The sequence below is a fragment of the Brassica napus genome, chromosome C9 (genome assembly GCF_020379485.1).
Source record: "Brassica napus cultivar Da-Ae chromosome C9, Da-Ae, whole genome shotgun sequence".
In the NCBI taxonomy this organism is placed as follows: domain Eukaryota; kingdom Viridiplantae; phylum Streptophyta; class Magnoliopsida; order Brassicales; family Brassicaceae; genus Brassica; species Brassica napus.
The window spans coordinates 20,276,709-20,294,524 of record NC_063452.1 but is presented as its reverse complement, the minus strand read 5'-3'; the positions used below and the strand labels follow the sequence as shown (position 1 = coordinate 20,294,524).

The 17,816-nt window shown below is 34.4% G+C and overlaps 2 protein-coding genes across 3 annotated transcripts; one reads left to right on the top strand and one right to left on the bottom strand.

Moving 5' to 3' along the window:
* Positions 1–10,515: 10,515 nt before the first annotated feature.
* LOC125575070 lies at positions 10,516–14,030 on the top strand. Of its 2 annotated transcripts, none has more exons than XM_048767547.1 (6): positions 10,516–10,827; positions 11,308–11,447; positions 11,531–11,574; positions 11,660–12,931; positions 13,015–13,126; positions 13,224–14,030. In XM_048767547.1, exons 2-6 carry the CDS (start codon positions 11,318–11,320, stop codon positions 13,916–13,918), a joined length of 2,253 nt encoding a protein of 750 aa, XP_048623504.1. In that variant the 5' UTR covers positions 10,516–10,827; positions 11,308–11,317; the 3' UTR covers positions 13,919–14,030. The 2 variants fall into 2 exon arrangements, with proteins under 2 accessions (XP_048623504.1, XP_048623505.1); XM_048767548.1 differs by lacking the exon at positions 10,516–10,827 and adding an exon at positions 10,908–11,226.
* Positions 14,031–15,788: 1,758 nt separating this feature from the next.
* LOC125592422 (chlorophyllase-2-like) lies at positions 15,789–17,553 on the bottom strand. The gene is made up of 2 exons (XM_048767546.1): positions 17,169–17,553; positions 15,789–16,554 (listed from the first exon to the last, which is right to left on the bottom strand). The coding sequence occupies exons 1-2, from the start codon at positions 17,481–17,483 to the stop codon at positions 15,868–15,870; spliced, it is 1,002 nt and encodes a 333-aa protein (XP_048623503.1). The 5' UTR covers positions 17,484–17,553; the 3' UTR covers positions 15,789–15,867.
* Positions 17,554–17,816: the final 263 nt, after the last annotated feature.

The following is a 17,816-nucleotide window of genomic DNA, read 5'->3' as shown; positions in this document are numbered from 1 at the left end:
CATATACTTTAGAAAATTAAATTTTGATTTATGCTATTATTTGTTTCTATACAAAATAAAGAATTGAATAACACAATACTATAGAAGATCTCGATCTCTCTTCAATATGGCTTCGTATGATTGACTCTCGTTTCTTCGTGCACAGGTTCGCGACTCCATAACACGATCGACTCAAGGTTTGTTTGATATGCAAAGAAGAACGGAACGATAAACACAAGATTTTTTAGAGTTCCCTATCAATCGACAAGGTACATCTCTTTCAGGATCAGTACCTGGTAATCCACTATCTCTCTTTAGTGTTTATAGAATATTTTCTCTTTCGAGTTATAAGAATGGTGATCTCTCTCTCTGTTTCAGGTTATAAAGAGAAGATGATCACCGTTAGAGTTTGTTACATGGGTTCTAATCTCATGTGACGCACCCATGAACACAACTCGTAAGTCCCGGGCCTACTCATTAAACCACCAAGGCCCAGACATGCTTCTATCTTCTTCGGATTTCTTGTTGGGCTGAAGCCCAACTGACATCTCCAGCCGAGTCGAGCTCTACATTTTTCACAATCTCCACCTTGGAATCGGTCTCTCTCTTCGCTGTTTGAAACCCTCGCCTCCGAGAACTGCTGTCTCTAGCTCAATTCAGAACCCTTTCGCATGCTCTCCCATGCGACTGATCATGGTACTCCGGTTCTTTTGTCCTCACTTAGAACCGCTTCTGACTTCAATCATCTATCGATATCAGTTTCCCCGTCTCTGCTGACTTGCGAGACGAATTTACGCTCAGTCGCTTACTCAGTTCCAAAAGCGACCGGCTTCAAGCTTTCCTCAAGCTTCAAGAATGCTCAGCTTTGCCAAGCACCCTTCAAACTTCTCTCCAGATAACGTTTTTGTCAGCATATCAGCTGGATTAACTGATGTGTGAATCTTCTGTAGCTCCACTATCCCATCTGCAATTATGTCTCTGATAAAGTTGTACTTCGTTGCTATATGCTTAGTCTTCTCCTTATAGACGAAGTTCCTTGCTAGGTAGATAGCGCTTTGTGAATCAATTCACCCCCACTGATCCAATATTTAGCTCTAGCTCCTCACAGATTCCTTTTAACCAGATTCCTTCTCTAATTGCATCTGATAACGCCATATACTTTGCTTCTGTTGTTGACAGGGCAACAACCTTCTGTAGTGACGACCTCCAGCTCACCGTGTTACCTCCGTAATCTGAATCGAATAGCACCTGACTTTGAAGTCCTTGCCTTTCTTGAAAGTTAAGTTTAACTTCAACGCTCGTTTATGTATCTCATTATCCATTTTGTTGCTAACCAATGTTCTCTTCCAGACTTGCTCATGTATATGCACATTATACCCACGTCATATGCAAGATCCGGTCTGGAACCCACCATGGCGTACATAAGGCTTCCCACTGACTGGAATAAGGTACATTATCCATTGCCTTAGCTTCTTCTACCTCCATCTCTTTAGAGAGTTCCTGTAGTTTGAATTAGGAGCCTAGAGGTGTACTCCTCTCTACACTCCCACATACAAAATGTCTTTAGGACTTTGGTAAGATACCCATTCTGTGATATGATTACAGTATCGCTCGCTCTGTCTCTGATAATGTCCATCCCTAGAATCCTGCGAGCTCCTCCTAGGTCTTTCATATCAAATTTCACGCTTAACTGGTTCTTCAGTTCTTGAATTCTCCTAATCTCCTTAGACACGATCAACATATCGTCCACATACAGTAGAAGATACACCATGTTCTCTACTTCGGAGCCATATAAGTACACGCATGGATCATAATCACTCCTGAGATATCCCATCTTGACCATGAAGGTGTGAAATTTGTAGTTCGATTCCCGAGGCGACTGCTTTAATCCGTAAAATGACTTCCTTAGTAAACACACCATGTTCTCCTTGCCCTTCTTTATGTACCCTTCTGGTTGTTCCATGTACACTCTCTCCTTAAGAACTCCGTGTAGAAACGCCGTCTTCACGTCCAGTTGTTCCAGTTCTAAGTTGTACAGAACCACTGCAGATAATAAAAGTCTTATCGAGACGTGTTTAACCACCAGGGCAAACACTTCGTTGTAGTCTACTCCTTGAGTTTGGGCATAGTCTTTTTCTACTAGCCTTCCTTTATGTCTAGGATCCTCTACTACTGGGATGCCTGGTTTCAATTTGTATAGCCACTTGCACCCTATGACTTTGCAGTCCTTCAGTCTTTTTGCATAGTCCCAAGTGTGATTCTTCTCGAGGGATTCCATCTCGTCGTCTGAAGCTCCTTTCCATAGTTTCCAGTTTCTACTCTGTACTGCTTCCTTGTAGCTTTTAGGTTCTTCCACTTTAAGGTCTTCCGCACTAGCCAGTGCATAAGCTTAGAAATCTGCATCTTCAAACTTCGGGTGGTCGTATGGTTCTTCTTTGTTTGTCTCTTGATAAACATTATGTTCCTATCTCAGTGTCCTCATCCATTCCAGTCGTAGCTTATGAATCTGATTCTTCTTCCGACTCATTTTCTGCTCCTTCTGTTACCTCCTGGACATGATCTTATGTCACACTTTCCGCGATAGCTCTACTTCCATTTGAGCTCTCACCTACGTAGTACTCTTCGAAGTTACTTCTGAAAGTCACTTTCTTCTTAGGCGTTGAGTCTTCGACCTTTTAAAGATGCATTCTCCTCTTTCAAATCCTTGAACAGTTTTGTCTCGTTAAAGACTACGTCTTTGCTCACCACAATCTTCTCTTCATCTAAGAGCCATACTCTATACCCTTTAATGCCATGTGCGTAACCCAAGAAAATCCCCTTAGTAGCTCTTGGGTTCGTCTTCTCTTTGACTTGATGTACATATGCACCCAAAACTCCTTAGATGGTCATAGCTTGGCCTCGCTCCCGTCCATCTTTCTTCTGGAATTTCAAACGCTATAGATGCATTTAGGGATCTGTTGATGAGGTAAACGACAGTTGAAGCAGCCTCTGCCCAATAACTTCCTTCTAGTCATGTCTCCACCAGCATTGATCTCACTTTTTCCATGATGCTCCGGTTCATTCTCACTGAGATCCCGTTTTGCTGCGGTGTGTATGGACACGTCTTATGCCTCTTTATTCCAGAGTCCCTGCACAGTTTATCCATTTGGTGATTGCAAAACTTCAAACCATTGTTTGTACACAGACATTTGATTTTCTTTCCTGTCTAGTTCTCCACTAGCACCTTCCAATCTGCAAAACATTGAAACACTTTATCTTTAGTTTTGAGGAAATAAATCCACACCTTTTTAGAGTAATCATCTATAAAAGTTAGGAAGTAGTGAACCCCTGATAAGCTCGAAACCGTATTTGGTGATCCCCAAAGATCTGTGTGAATGTATCTAGCACTTCTTTTGAGAAATGTTTTGCCTTGGGAAACTTTTGCTTGTGAGATTTTCATGTTGCACATCCTTCACAGAACTTAATCTTCCCTATCTCCGTGCTATTCAAGTATCCTTTCCTTGCCAACGTTTGCATAGACCGAATGTTCATGTGCTAGTCTTGAGTGTCATTGTTTTGTATGATCTGTCGGCTTCTCTGCAGCATTTGCTTCTGCTTTCCTTATTGTCCCTTGTAAGTAGTATAAGCCGTTTGCATACGTTCCTGTGAGAACCTTCTTGTCTCCCTTGAAAAACTCGATCTTGCAGTATTTTCCTCGGCAGTGGCTTCCTGAACTCTCAAGTTGACCATATGATATAAGATTCCTTCCCATCTTTGGCATGAACCTTACATCCCTCAGTATGATCACCGATCTATCACTGTTATCAATAGTGATGTTTCCCAATCCTTTCACTATGCAGTAAGTGTTGTTTCCCATCATGACTTTGTTCCCATTTAGTTCCACGAAGTCAGTCGGCAATTCCCTTCTCGGTGTGATGTGGAATGTACATCCCAAATCTAGTACCCACTCATTTGTTGATACATATAAGCTTGATGTTAAGGCTATAGGTCCAGGTAGATTGAGCGCCAAATTCGCAGAGTTGTTGGTTTTGTTTAGCTGTGAACCATGCTTCCTTTCTGGACAGTCTCTCTTCCAATGAGAGTCACTGCCGCAAGTCCAACAGCTTTTGTCTGTCTTACTCATTGATTTCCCTCTTGATTTAGATATCGCTCGTCCTTTATACTTGTTATGCCAAGGTTTGTTTTTTCCTCCTTCGCTTATGTTACCAGATCTTCCTCTAGCTTCTTTGTATAATCCTTCTGACTGTCTTCCCTTAGGTGTCAATCTTTTTTGCTTCAGCTCCACCTCCTTGGAGTAAGCAGAGGTCATAACCTCACTCACAGTCAGTGTATCCTTCCATGTGTCATATTGGAGTGTGTGAACTAGTGGCTCGTAGGCTTGAGGCAGACCTGATAGAAGTTGTATGGCTTGGTCTTCATCAAATATCGAGACCTTGATGCTTGCCAAGTCGTCAATCAGCTTGAGAAACAAGTCAAAGTTCTCTTACATCGACTTGTTTTCCTCTATTCTGTAACATGATAATTTCTTCTTGAGATATATCATGTTGGGAAGGGACTTTGTTTGGTAGTCCTTCTCCAAAGCTTTCCACATGCCCAGTGATGTCGTCTCGTGCATGATCTTCCTCAAGATCACGTTACTCAAACACGTACTGAACAAACTTCTAACGTGTAGATACTTCTCTACTTTCTTGGGATCTTTCTTGACGTCAGTATCTGCTTCCTCGGTCTTTGATGTCTATGTAGAACCTGTAGGATCATCACTCAGAACCGATAGCAGTCCTTGTATCTCAAGTTGTACTAGCATCTTGAATTTCCACAAGCTGAAATCTCCCTTTCCATCAAAGTTCTCGATCTCGAACTTTCCTGGCGTAGGATCCATCTCCTTGATGGCCTTAGGTTGCGTGATCATGCTACCTGCAAATAACGTACGCAATCACTAGTAACTCCGTACTATGAACTCAATCTCAATCTGATAGACTTCCTTAGTTATTCCCTAAGATCAGATCTAATGGATAAGAGTACTTCCTTTCTAGATCAAGACGATCTCATGAGTTGATTCCCTTCTTGTTTCACGATCCTTGATCCTTGTGATTCGATCGAATCCTCTGTGTGCTCTAGCTGAGCTCTGATACCAATTTTATAAGATCTCGATCTCTCTTCAGTGGCTTCGTATGATTGACTCTCGGTTCTTCGTGCGCAGGTTCGCGTCTCCGTAACACGATCGACTCGAGGTTTGTTTGATACGCAAAAAAGAACGGAACGATACGCAAGACTTTTTAGAGTTCCCTGTCAATCGATGAGGTACATCTTCTTCGGGATCGATACCTAGTAATTCACTATCTCTCTTTAGTGTTTACAGAAGCTTTTCTCTTTCGAGTTACAAGAATGGTGATCTCTCTCTCTCTCTGTTTCAGGTTATAAAGAGAAGATGATCATCGTTAGAGTTTGTTACATGGGTTCTAATCTCATGCGACACACCCATGAACACAACTCGTAAGTCTCAGGCCTGCTCATTAAACCACCAAAGCTCAGACATGCTTCTATTATCTTCGAGCTTCCTGTTAGGCTGAAGCCAACTAACATCTCCAACTGAGTCGAGCTCCACACTTCTCACAAATATCTTTTTCCGTTTTTATCACTTAACGCTTTAGGTTCATATACAGAAACTAAAAAAATATTTTATATATATTAAACAAATAACGCTAACTATTTATATAACCACAATTCAACAATATAAAAGTTAATAAATAAAGAATCATACAATATAAAAAGTTAATACATTTTATATTAAAAATTAAAATCAGCATCTCGTTATATAACATGTTTTCTTTCCTCTTATTTTTTTTTCTTCTATTTGTTCCACTTTACTATGCTGCTCATGAGACCAGTCAAACCCATCCAGTTATCGCTTGTTGACAAAAAGAACGTTACACAAATTGAAGAGCCCTCTGTACCCTCTCTTACAAAGCTATGAAGTTTGGGGAAAAGGCTACAATTATTGAAGAGTATTTGGTATTTACAGATATTAGCTTGGAATAATAATGTTTGATATTATTAATAGGGACCCTTATTAGTATAAAATAATGTAGTCTTTATCAGACAAGTTGTACTTTACATTTGTTGCCTTGCAAAGTCTCTTTTATTAAAAGAAAAGTATCCATTAAAAAATACCCCTAAATTTTTTAACTTATTTACTTATTTACTTTTCTATGCCACTGAGAATTAAATTAAACTATCTATTTTAATGCTTGTCTTTTCTGGTTAAATTAATGAGTTTTCCTTAATCAAATTTAAACTTAATGTCATTAAATAAACCTACCTATTTTAATGTTTGTCTTTTCCAGTTAAATTAATGAGTGTTTTTTAATCAAATTTAAGCTTAATATCATTAAATGAACCTAAAAATACATCATATTTAACGTAGCTTATTACGTACGAGTACGACCCAATAATAAACTTGAATTTTATTTTTACGAAAACGTGAATCACTTGACTTATGTAATATTTAAAATATATTAACTACAATATAACAATTGCATATAATCTATCTATACTTTAGTTTGAAATGATCATGTTCAAGTTTTATATAGTCAACTTACATCATGCATCGATCGATGTACAATATTCAAACCACTTATAGTTTTTGTTTTCTTTATAGGATGTATCAACCAACCAATCATCCCATTGATTTTCTAAACTTTATAAAAAAACAAATCAATAAATACAAACTCAAAATTCAATATCTTCTTTTAATCAAAACATAATATCTTCAATGTCGTATCTTTAATGTACTTATTAAATATAGAAACTGTAACCATAATTACACTAATTATAAGAATATATTTGATTCCAACTAATTGATATATTACTTCGGTAATTGATTTGCTTGCAGAAGAGGAAACAATAAATTTAAAATTTATAAGAATATAAAGATATAGAGATTCCAACCAATTGCCTATATTTGCGTATGATTTCCGCATAATAAGCTTCAAATTGAACATTGAAAAAGATAGAGAGATTTTTTTTAATCTTTTACCGACACAAACTTAAACAAGACGAAGAGTTAAATGTATTATTTTTTGTTACACTTCCCGAAAAAAACGGTTACAACATGGGCTTTCATAATATGACCTTTTAACATATTAATGTTATGGACATTTAATAATTATCTTGACGAAAAACAAAGACTATAAATAATTTATTATTAATAAAATTATGAAATTATTTACAATTTGATGACTAATTCATCGCCTTTTTTTATATGTTAAATTTTTCATAGAAATTTAAAAATTATTTTATTTTCTTTAAACATGTATAACTAATTTATAATCTTTTATGTCATACTAAGTCATAATATAATATTTCTTCATATTTTACATTAATAACCATTGTTTTTATATATTGTCTACAATTCTCTAATTACGTCTATTTGTTCAATTTTTTATATGATATCGAATGTTGATCGTAAATAGATAGTTTAAGATGCCAAAAAAATTATTTACTTGGTAAATATAATACATCAAATATTACAAATACATTATTTAGTTAAATAAATAACCAAAAACCAAAAATTCAAATCCGTGCTGACGCGCGGATCAGAGTGTAGTACTAGTTATTAGGGGTCAGTGGTAATAATTAATGATTTACTCTAATTCTATACTAGTATGTACCCTATCAAATAAATTCGAAGCCCATCAGTAGCCTAATGCAATTATATAAATAAAACAAAAATAATAAAATCTCTAACAAAACTGTAGAATCATGAAAGCATGGGTTCATAATTATTGTTCCATTAAGGCATAGTTAAAATCTCCAAGAATTTCAAAATTTAAAATTTCCATGCCTTAATAAGCCCGCAATGATTACAATTATTCTCACTTTCATGGCTTCAATTTGATTTTCCCATAATTAATTTATAATTTTCTTGTATTTTCTATGTCCGAACGTTTTGGATTTAACATTTTGGACATCTACTAGTCAATTGAAAGGGAAAAGTAAGAGGCGTATGTATATAGTTTTTGTTATAGAAAAATTAGAGCTATTTTTCCATCTACCAAGTATATACTTAAATAGTTACCAACTGCTTTAGTAATAAAGTTTAAACACACGTTTTAGAGACTATCATATGTCATCATGAATTTTAGTGCCTGCTTTTAATCCATAGTTATAGTTATTTATTTATTACTCATTCATTAATATATAAAAATAGTTTTTGAAAGTGTTACTAGTTATTTTTTTTTTTAAAGTAAAAAGTATTACTAGTAAATGAAATGGGTTTCTTATTAATAGTTTTGAACTAGGTAGATAAGAAGTATGACTAAAAACATAAAAATAACATTGTTTATTTACTTACAAAATTTAGTACTATAAATGCACGATGTACATACTTATTAATGTCAAATTCAGTTATATACCAAAGGTTAAGCAAAAAAAAAAAACCATTTATAAAATAAAATTATATTCATAAAATATAACATAGGTATCAATATGGATGATCAAGGAAATCGCTGACAAAAAAAAAAAAAAAGATTGAGGAAATCTTAATATTCCAATATGGACTAGGAGTTATCCTGCGCCTTGCGCACAAATAGTAATTTTTAACATAACATTTTTTTATTTCAAAAGAAAATTTTGATTTATATTTCAACATTATTAATTTATATTTTAACTTCAATAGTTATAAAAAATCATAAACATATTTTTGTAATCTTATTTCTTTTGATTTGGTATAACTATTTCAATTTGATTTTATTTAAATTTTAATAAAGATAAAATTATATTTTATAAGAATAGTTTTAATTATATTATTGTGTTTAATGATTATTTAATTAAAATATATATATATATATATATTTACATATAAATATAAATTTTAATAAATTTGAGACTTTGTTTATTTTAGTTAAACTGAAAAATCTTTTTGTTAATTTAAATGATGATGATGAACAGATAAATTTAAATAATGTTTAAATATTTAACTATCATTTTTTTTTGGATTAGTGTTACTTTTTTAGTTTATTTTTATTAATGTGAGATACATATATACATATATATTATTATTTTAACTGTGATATATGAATTATTAATATATTTAATAGTTTACCATAAATAAATATTTATATAGAACATTGACATTAATGATGATATATGAGTTATTTTTATTACCATATTTAAAATCTCTGCAAAAAAATTTAAATTTTTATAAGGAAATTTTACATCTCACAATTAATATGATGCCATGTCACTATTTTCTAAAACCATGTCATCTATTTTAAGTGTCATGTCATTTTTTTTCAGCGAGAATGATTGTAGTGACGACATGTGGTAAAATCATTTCGCAAATATAGTCTATATATATATATATATTTACATATAAATATAAATTCTAATAAATTTGAGACTTTGTTTGTTTTAGTTAAACTGAAATTTTTTTTTGTTAATTTAAATGATGAAGATGAACAGATAAATTTAAATAATGTTTAAATATTTAACTATCAATTTTTTTTGGATTAGTGTTACTTTATTTAGTTTATTTTTATTAATGTGAGATACATATATATTATTATTTTAATTATGATATATGAATTATTAATATATTTAATAGTTTACCATAAATAAATATTTATATGGAACATTGACATTAATGATGATATATGAGTTATTTTTATTACCATATTTAAAATCTCTGCAAACAAATTTAAAATTTTATATGGAAATTTTATATCTCACAATTAATATGATGCCATGTCACTATTTTCTAAAACCATGTCATCTATTTTAAGTGTCATGTCATTTTTTTTTCAGCGATAATGATTGTAGTGACGACATGTGTATAAATCACTTCGCAAATATAATCTAGGGGATGATCAAGGAAATATTAATAACCGTGCTGCTAATTTTTTTTATTAAATACATATATTCTACGGTATCATTTGAAAATAACAAATTAATTTCATCTTATTTGAGCTCTAAATATAATAATAGCCGTGCTGCTAAATTTTATGTTGAGTTAATTTGATCTATAACCAATCGTACTTAAAATTGTAAGCCTAACCAAATTTGTAGTTATCTTTTTAATATGTTAATTTTTCATCTTATGTAGTCAAAAAATATAAAAATCTGATATTCTGAAAATTATTGTAACTTTAAAATCGAAAATCTATAAATGTTATTCACTGATAAATTAGTAAATAAAATTTTCAAATATATCGGACCCATCATAAATTTTAAGTTTGATCCACAATTCCAATTAAAATTGTTTTTGGCCCAACATATAGATGATTATATAAACAAGCCAAAACTGTATACATGTATACAAAAAAATGTTTATATATAAACCTTAACTTTATCAATACCATATTTTTTATGTTTTGACTATATAACTTATCATACATAAAAATGCATGTCTTATCCTAGTTAATAATTAATTAGTACACAACCTTGTAATAATAATTAAGTTAAAAAAAAAAAAACTTGTAATAATAATGGAAACGCGTTTAAGAAGAATAAAGAAACCAAACTTCGTTTCGTTGTTCCAAAGTCGTAACCTGCTCCATTATCCATGGACAACACACAACTCTCTCTCTCTCACATCAACTTCCGTACCTGTCGCCTTCTATTTAATCGCATTTAATCCACGCGTTTGGCGTCCGACATTGCGTCGGTTGATGTCACCACAATCTTCTTCTTGACTCAAAAGTCGTAACAGCGAAACAAGCTTCGACCTTTATCGCGTTAACCGAAATTGCGGCGAGAAAAGCTGACATCTTTATTGTTTACATTAAAGCTCCGGCGAGAAAGCCCTTAGCTTTATATTGCTAAATCGAATCTCCGGCGAGTTTTCACGGGGTAATGCAGATTCCGTTGAACTGTCGTTGTCCGTTGAAACGATGACGTTTTGTTCGTGAAACTTTATATTTCTTTATACGTTCCTGATTTTCTCTTCTTTTCTCGATCTCTTTCCCTTTCAAACTTAACGCTCTCCCTGTGAATTCGCCTCTCTTCTTACCCTTTTTTTGTTCTTGCTGCGTTTGCGTTTTGTAAACGCGCTACTGGAAGTAGTTTTATCTCTTTGGTGTGGCTAATAAATGCTCTCTGATTCTGACGAGTTTTGATTGCTCTTTTTAATTCTCAAGATTTCCTTCCTTTTCGATTTTTTTTTGTTTTTGTTTCCCTTAATAATAAGTAATAATAATCTCTTTTCATGTCTTCTTGAATCCAAAGTTGTCTCCTCCTCTAACATTATTGGTTTGTCTTTGTGTACTTCAACTTGGGCAAGAAAGTCTCTGTTTTTTTTCATTGTTAACTTTTATTGTTATATGTTTTCAGCCGTTGAAAAATGAATCGGAATCGAAGAAGAAACGTTCACCAGCCTCACGGATGTTTGGGTCGGATGGTAAACCTATTCGACTTCGGAACAGTTGGTTCTGGGAAGAAACTTCTCACTGATAAACCCTACTTCGATGATGGTTAGCTTTCTTCTATCATTTTTTTTTAACTCTCTGTGTTTTGTAAAGATATAGATATTGATAAATGATTATGTCTTTCACAGGGTGTATAAAGAGGAATCAACTTGATCTGATAGAAGATAAAGTTGTGAGTTTATTAAACCTTTAAAGGCAACAACAGCTTTATGTTTTTATATATGTAATAAAAAAAAAAGTGTTCATTGTGATTGCAGGATACAATTGCAGTCAATGGAACACCAATAAAGAAGCTTTTAGAGGAAGAGATGTCAAAAGAAATGGAATTGACGGTCGGTTCGACGAATTTGGTTGCCAAGTTAATGGGTCTTGACTCTTTTCCACATGCTAACAGCTCGAAGCCTCGGCTTAGGAGGTCACTAAGTCATGGAGAGTGTAGAGATGTCTTTGAGATTTTGGATAAACCAGGTATGGACATTGTCCGCGAGAAGTTCTTGGAGGCGAAACGTTTGGTCACAGACGAGAAGCTTCGTCATTCGGAGGAGTTTCAAGAAGCTATGAAAGTTTTAAGTTCGAACAAAGAGTTGTTCCTCGAGTTTTTGCAAGAGTCCAATAACTTCTTCTCTCATCATCTCACGGAGAAGTCGAAGCGGATCACTATTCTGAAGCCTTCAAAGACCATTGATGATGATGAGAAGTTGGGTGAAGAAGCAGCAGCCGTTGAAGAAGATTATCCGAAGAAGCAATCAACTAGAATAGTTGTTCTGAAACCTACTAATGGCCTTGTCACAAAGGCTTCATCATGTCCAACGTCGCCGAGAGGTTTACTTGAGGAGAGAAAGGCAAAAGATGTGGTGGCTAGGAGAGTGAAGAAACAGGATGAAAATTCACATTCTTCTGTCTTCTCCAACGGCTATATAGTTGATGATAGTTATGATGCAGATTCCGAAATCATGTCGCCTGTTTCTAGGCATTCATGGGACTATATCAACAAGTATGACAGTCCTTTCTCTTCTTCTTCTCCTTTTAGCAGAGCTTCTGGCTCTCCAGAGGAGTCATCATCAGTCTGCAGAGAAGCCAAGAAACGGCTCTCGGAGAGATGGGCATTGATGGCAGCATCCAGTGAGAATTTGCAGGAGGAGAAAGTTATTGAGAAGAAAGGTGGTAACATTTCTTTAGGTGATATGCTTGCACTTTCAGATTCTATGACTGGTCTTAGAACTGAAGAAGCAAATGATGGTAATGAAGAAAATGGTTTCAGTAGAGAGCCATTTAAAGGCCTTATGAGGTCAAAATCTCTCCCTGAATCATCCACAAGTCTTGCTCACAACAAGGGCAAGCCCAAAGTTCCCGAGGAGCTTACAAAGTCAAAGAGCTTGAAATGGTCTCTGAAGGGTAAAGTCTCAAACTTTCTTTTCTCAAGGAGCAAGAAAGCAAGTGCTGAGAGATCTAATGAGGCAAATCCTGAAAGCTTGGAGTCTCGTTGTAACGATGAATCATTGTCTGCCAGAAGCATGGTTTCTCAAGAGGTATTTGTAATCATATCATGAAATACATTTGCTGATTTCAATCCTTTCTTTTTATTTAATATATTTTTTTGGTATCACAACAGGCAAGACTATCAACTTGCTTTCCAGCTTCAGTCTTGGAGACTTCATCTGATGAAGATGATGAAATCTTTTTTAACTCCTCTGTTTTGAATAGATCATCATCCTCTTCTCTTGGTAAGGGTTTCATCTTCAAGCAAAGCATCACTCTTTTCTTTTTTTTTTTTTATCATGTTTCCTTACTAAAACGAAAAATCTTTTTAAAAAAAAACAGAACCGGAGATGACGATGTCCAACTTACTAGGCAAATCTCCTTCCATTGGTCGAAACTTCTCATTCAACGACTCAACAGTAGCTAGGTGCCACTCATCAAAACGCTCTACTACTACTTCCACAAGAGACGAGGAAGAAGACTTGCGTCTCCTCATCAACACACTCTTATCATCAGCTCATCTCGATGAAGAGCCAGACTCATCATCCATCATAGACAATCTTTTGTCTAAATGGCATTCTGTAGAAAGCCCATTAGACCCATCTCTGAGAGAGAGCTACGCAGACTCAACAGAACAGCAAAAACTTGGATCAAACGTGAAGAAGCTAGTGTTTGACCTTGTTAATACACTGCTCTTGGAGCTAACACCGAGCTATCATGGACATGGTAGCCATCATATGCTTCTTCTCTCTGGTAAGACGTTGGGAGTTTATCTGATAAACAGAATGCGAGAATGTTTAAAGGGTAACGGAAGAGTGGAGTATCGGTGGTGGGATGAAGACAGAGACTTGAGCAGTTTGGCGGTGAATAAAGTGGTGAGGACTGAAGTGGCGGAGATTGGTTCGAAGGAGAGTTTGAGATTGGAAATGGAGTGCATGGGAGAAGAAATAGAGTTGAAGTTGCTGGAGGAGTTAGTGGAGGAGGTGTTGATGGATTTTTCAGAACAATCCAAATTCATCATTCCAAGTATTTGTTAATCGGATGGATGTATATTATTATATGGTCTTCGTCGCGTGTATATGGTGAATCACATTGTTTTTTGTTTGGTTTCTATTTTGGCGTGAATGATGATTGAAAGTAGTGCTTATATACCTCTCTGACAACATTTACATCTTTCAAGAACTGTGATGTATACCTTTGATGAAGACCGAATCCTGCTGTCTGAAGGATTGTGTTGCAGCTATGTTGTGTGTTGTGGTTTTGTTAAGAAAGCGAGCAAGCCAGGTCAATCCATGCTGGATCTCATGGATGTTGCCGGGAATATCAGTATGGACAAATGCACCGTATAGTCTCGTAACATAGTCTCTAGAGATGTCAAGGTGGACCATAACCTGCGGGTTATGCCCAAGTAGTCCACTCGAGGAGCGGGTTTGGACATAGATATACAAACCGTAACCTGCGGCTGGCCGATTCACATGAACCAAAATAAAATTAAATCCACTTCGGGTTGAACTACTTAGATGCGGATTGACTTAACATTTTTAAAACTAAATTTTTTGATGAAATTTCAAGATTATGAATAACTTGAGACACTTGTTTTTTAATATTATATTATCTATAACAAAAAAAAGTTTAACCACTTAAAATACAAATGAAGAAGAAAATAGAAATAACAAACACGAATAAGACATTTAGAAAAAACGCGTTTCATATTTGTATAACTTAAATTAGGTTTATGTTTCTTTTGGAAATTTTGAAATCTAATTATTATAATAAACACAAAGAAGTGAATCTTGTAAATCAACTATCTCAACACTTTTTATTTCACTTGTTTTATATCAGCTGATCATAGTAGGCTTATGGATGTTATTTGGCTTTTGTATCTCAATTCATTATATATTAATGAACTGGTTATTCTCAACTATGTTAATTTTTGGACACAAGTGTTAGATGATAATTAAAAACGACTATATTATATGTAAATAATTTAACTGACATGAATACTGTATACTATTTGTCTATACTCCTTCGTTTTTCAACAATTCTTTTTACCGTTTCTTTTTAGTACTAATGTTTTTCAGTTTAATACACTAATGTATATCATTTCCAAAAGAAAAGTTGTATGATCTTCTTTTTTTAAAATCACATTCATTTTAAAATGATATACATAGCACAAAACTACATATCATATTTTAAAATGACTTTTATAACATGAAATCTACATAACATATTTAGATCCGCGGGCCAACCCCGCACAACCCATAAAAAAATCGCTACGGGCTGGGCTACTTGGACGCGGTTGGCCCGTTTGATATCTCTAATAGTCTCCAATGTCGAAGAACTTTCTGCGGCTCATTGTATTTAATTTTTTTTAAAAGTAAATTTTGTTTCCTTAGTTTCAATTTTTAAAAAGAACCGAAACCTTGAAATGAAAAGAAAAAAATTCATTAGGAATCAACATTTTGATTTTTTCCAAAAAATTAAAATTTCTATAGAAAGGAAAGTTTGAAAAAATTAAATATCATTTTAAATAATTTGTAAAAGCTGAAAATATTTGTAAATATCCTAAAAATTTCAAATATACAAAAAAATTTAGATCTCTTTACACTTTATTTGGAAAAAGAAAAAAAGAGATAGACTTAGTTACTGTTATTCAAAAATTTCATCATTTGTATTCATTATTAAATCACTCAAATACTCTGAAAAAAAAGAAATATTTTTACCAATCACTAATAGAATTTTCTTTTTGTATCTCATCACAACCATCCAGATATTATCAAAATCCATCCAAATTCAAGCAAATCTAAAAACCTTCAAAAACTTTTTAATTCCTAATCCAATAAACCCTCTTAAGTCTTTTGAATGTGATTGGGCCAATTTCATGAGCCAAGAACACACAAAACAAAATCATAAGCAACACAAGCGCCTGTCTAGAATATATAGGAAATACAAGCACTAAAGAGTGTTTCAAAAAACGAAAAAAAAACTAGTTTTTAAACTCGAACTCCTGAATTTCGACAGGAACACCCTCGTGAGACTTATCTTTGATCTTAACCAATTCACTATCATCTCCTTCCAAATAAGCGATCAAAAACGCCACAATACTTCCACCTACAAATCTCCTCATTGGTTTTCTCTCTTCACCATTCTTACACAAATAGTGAGAAATCTTGCCTCTAATCCCTTCTGTATCATCATCAAGCATGTCTAAATGCCCGTAATCCTTTGCGACAAAATGCCACGCTGGACCTTGACATTCCCGGTAGAAATCTCGGTGGTTCACTCCGGGAGGCGCGCACGGAGGAAATAACAGGTTCGGGCTAATTTCACCAAGTCCCGAACCGATCACTAGAACAGGCATTTTGTCTAGGTCAAATGAGTTTGGTTCATAGGTTAAAACCGGAGGAGGGGTTTGTTTCCCTTTCCCCATCCCATCGACCGGATCTATACCTATCAATGCCGAGATCTTTAGGTAGGACGAGTATCCAAATTTCTTTAAGGCCAAGGCAAATGCGGTCTTCCCACCACGGCTATGGCCGGAGAGTGCGAACTTGGATAGGTTTGGTGTTACTTGTGGTGGAAGAAAGTGGTTTAGTCCGACCGATAACCAATCAATAATCTCTGCCGTTGATTTTATCTCATCCATGGTGTCTGGTCCGGCAATGCTATATAACTGTTGAATAATAACCAAGAATTTTGATTTGACAACAAAATCATTCTCGTAGCATGAATATAAGTGGGTAACTATAATATGCTCTTGGAAAATTCCAGAGATTATAATGAATTGAAAAATTGATTTAGAGACAGAGAAAAAAGCACATATCAAGTGGACCCATCGTTCTTGTTTTTCTTCTTGTCTAAGGTTTTTATAGGAGCCAAACAAAAATAAGGTTTCAGGAAGGAAGAAACTCAGTGAAACGTGGCATCATGTACACCATTTAAATGAGTAATAGTTTCATATATGTATTTTGCTGTGTTTGTCCCCCTTAATATTGATCAATTAATAAATGTATCTTTATGATTCTGTATTCAATTAGAAATCTCCAAATCCTATTTTTACACGTAAGTTTTGCATTAATCCATCAGAACTATTTACCGGAGTTAGTCCATTGGAACATACAAACTTAAACCCAAAGGGACTGAGACTACTGTTACCACGCGCAGATTCACACCTAGCTAACTAAACTATACGCACTGTGAATCAAAATTAAAAATAAATTTGGCTAATTAATTAATTTCTGAATCAGTGTAATTAATTCAAATTCAAATTGTGGGATAGAACTGAACCTGCGGAGCGATGACAATGAAGCCATGGGAAGAGACATGCAACATAAGCTGGGAATAAAATGAGTTGTAGAGAAGGTAACCATGGAGGAGCATCACCACCGGATATTCTCCTTCCTCCACCGGCGTTGCCACCAAAAGCCTCTTCGGCGGAGACTGCGGAGTCGGAGAAGAGGAGGGCTTTTTCCAGCAGCAAGATGATAAGCCTACTGTTAAAAGATCTGTTTTGTATTTGCCGTCCTCAAAGGAGTTTGCTGATGATGAAGAGGACATTTCCTTTATCAAAAACAAAGTAAAGAAAAGAAAGGAGGGGGACATTTTTTCCTTCTTCTATTTCTTTGTGTTATATATTTTTTTGTGTAGATTTCTGAAAATGAAATGAGTGAGAGATTGGTTATATATAGAATGAGAAATGTTTAAGTACTTTATGTCGAGATATTTTATTTCTCAATTTTGAATACTTAACAAGTGTATAATTAAATCCAGAAATAAGAAGTTTAATTGGAGTTTTTATTATTTTTAATTGATTTCAGTAAATTATAAAAATATGGAGATTTTGTATTTTGTTTTTATGAAACTAAGAAAATAAGTGTTTTCACATTAAGGTATTGAGTACAAATTGATGCAGAATCTATGAGTAACAAAGAATAT

Coding starts and splice junctions, on each gene's coding strand:
- LOC125592422 (XM_048767546.1), bottom strand. CDS start 17,483: ATGTCCCCCTCCTTTCTTTTCTTTACTTTGTTTTTGATAAAGGAAATG. Junction 16,555..17,168: donor TCATTGTCATCGCTCCGCAG/GTTCAGTTCTAT, acceptor ATTATTCAACAG/TTATATAGCATTGCCGGACC.
- LOC125575070 (XM_048767547.1), top strand. CDS start 11,318: ATGAATCGGAATCGAAGAAGAAACGTTCACCAGCCTCACGGATGTTTG. Junction 11,575..11,659: donor ATCTGATAGAAGATAAAGTT/GTGAGTTTATTA, acceptor TTGTGATTGCAG/GATACAATTGCAGTCAATGG. Junction 12,932..13,014: donor GAAGCATGGTTTCTCAAGAG/GTATTTGTAATC, acceptor GTATCACAACAG/GCAAGACTATCAACTTGCTT.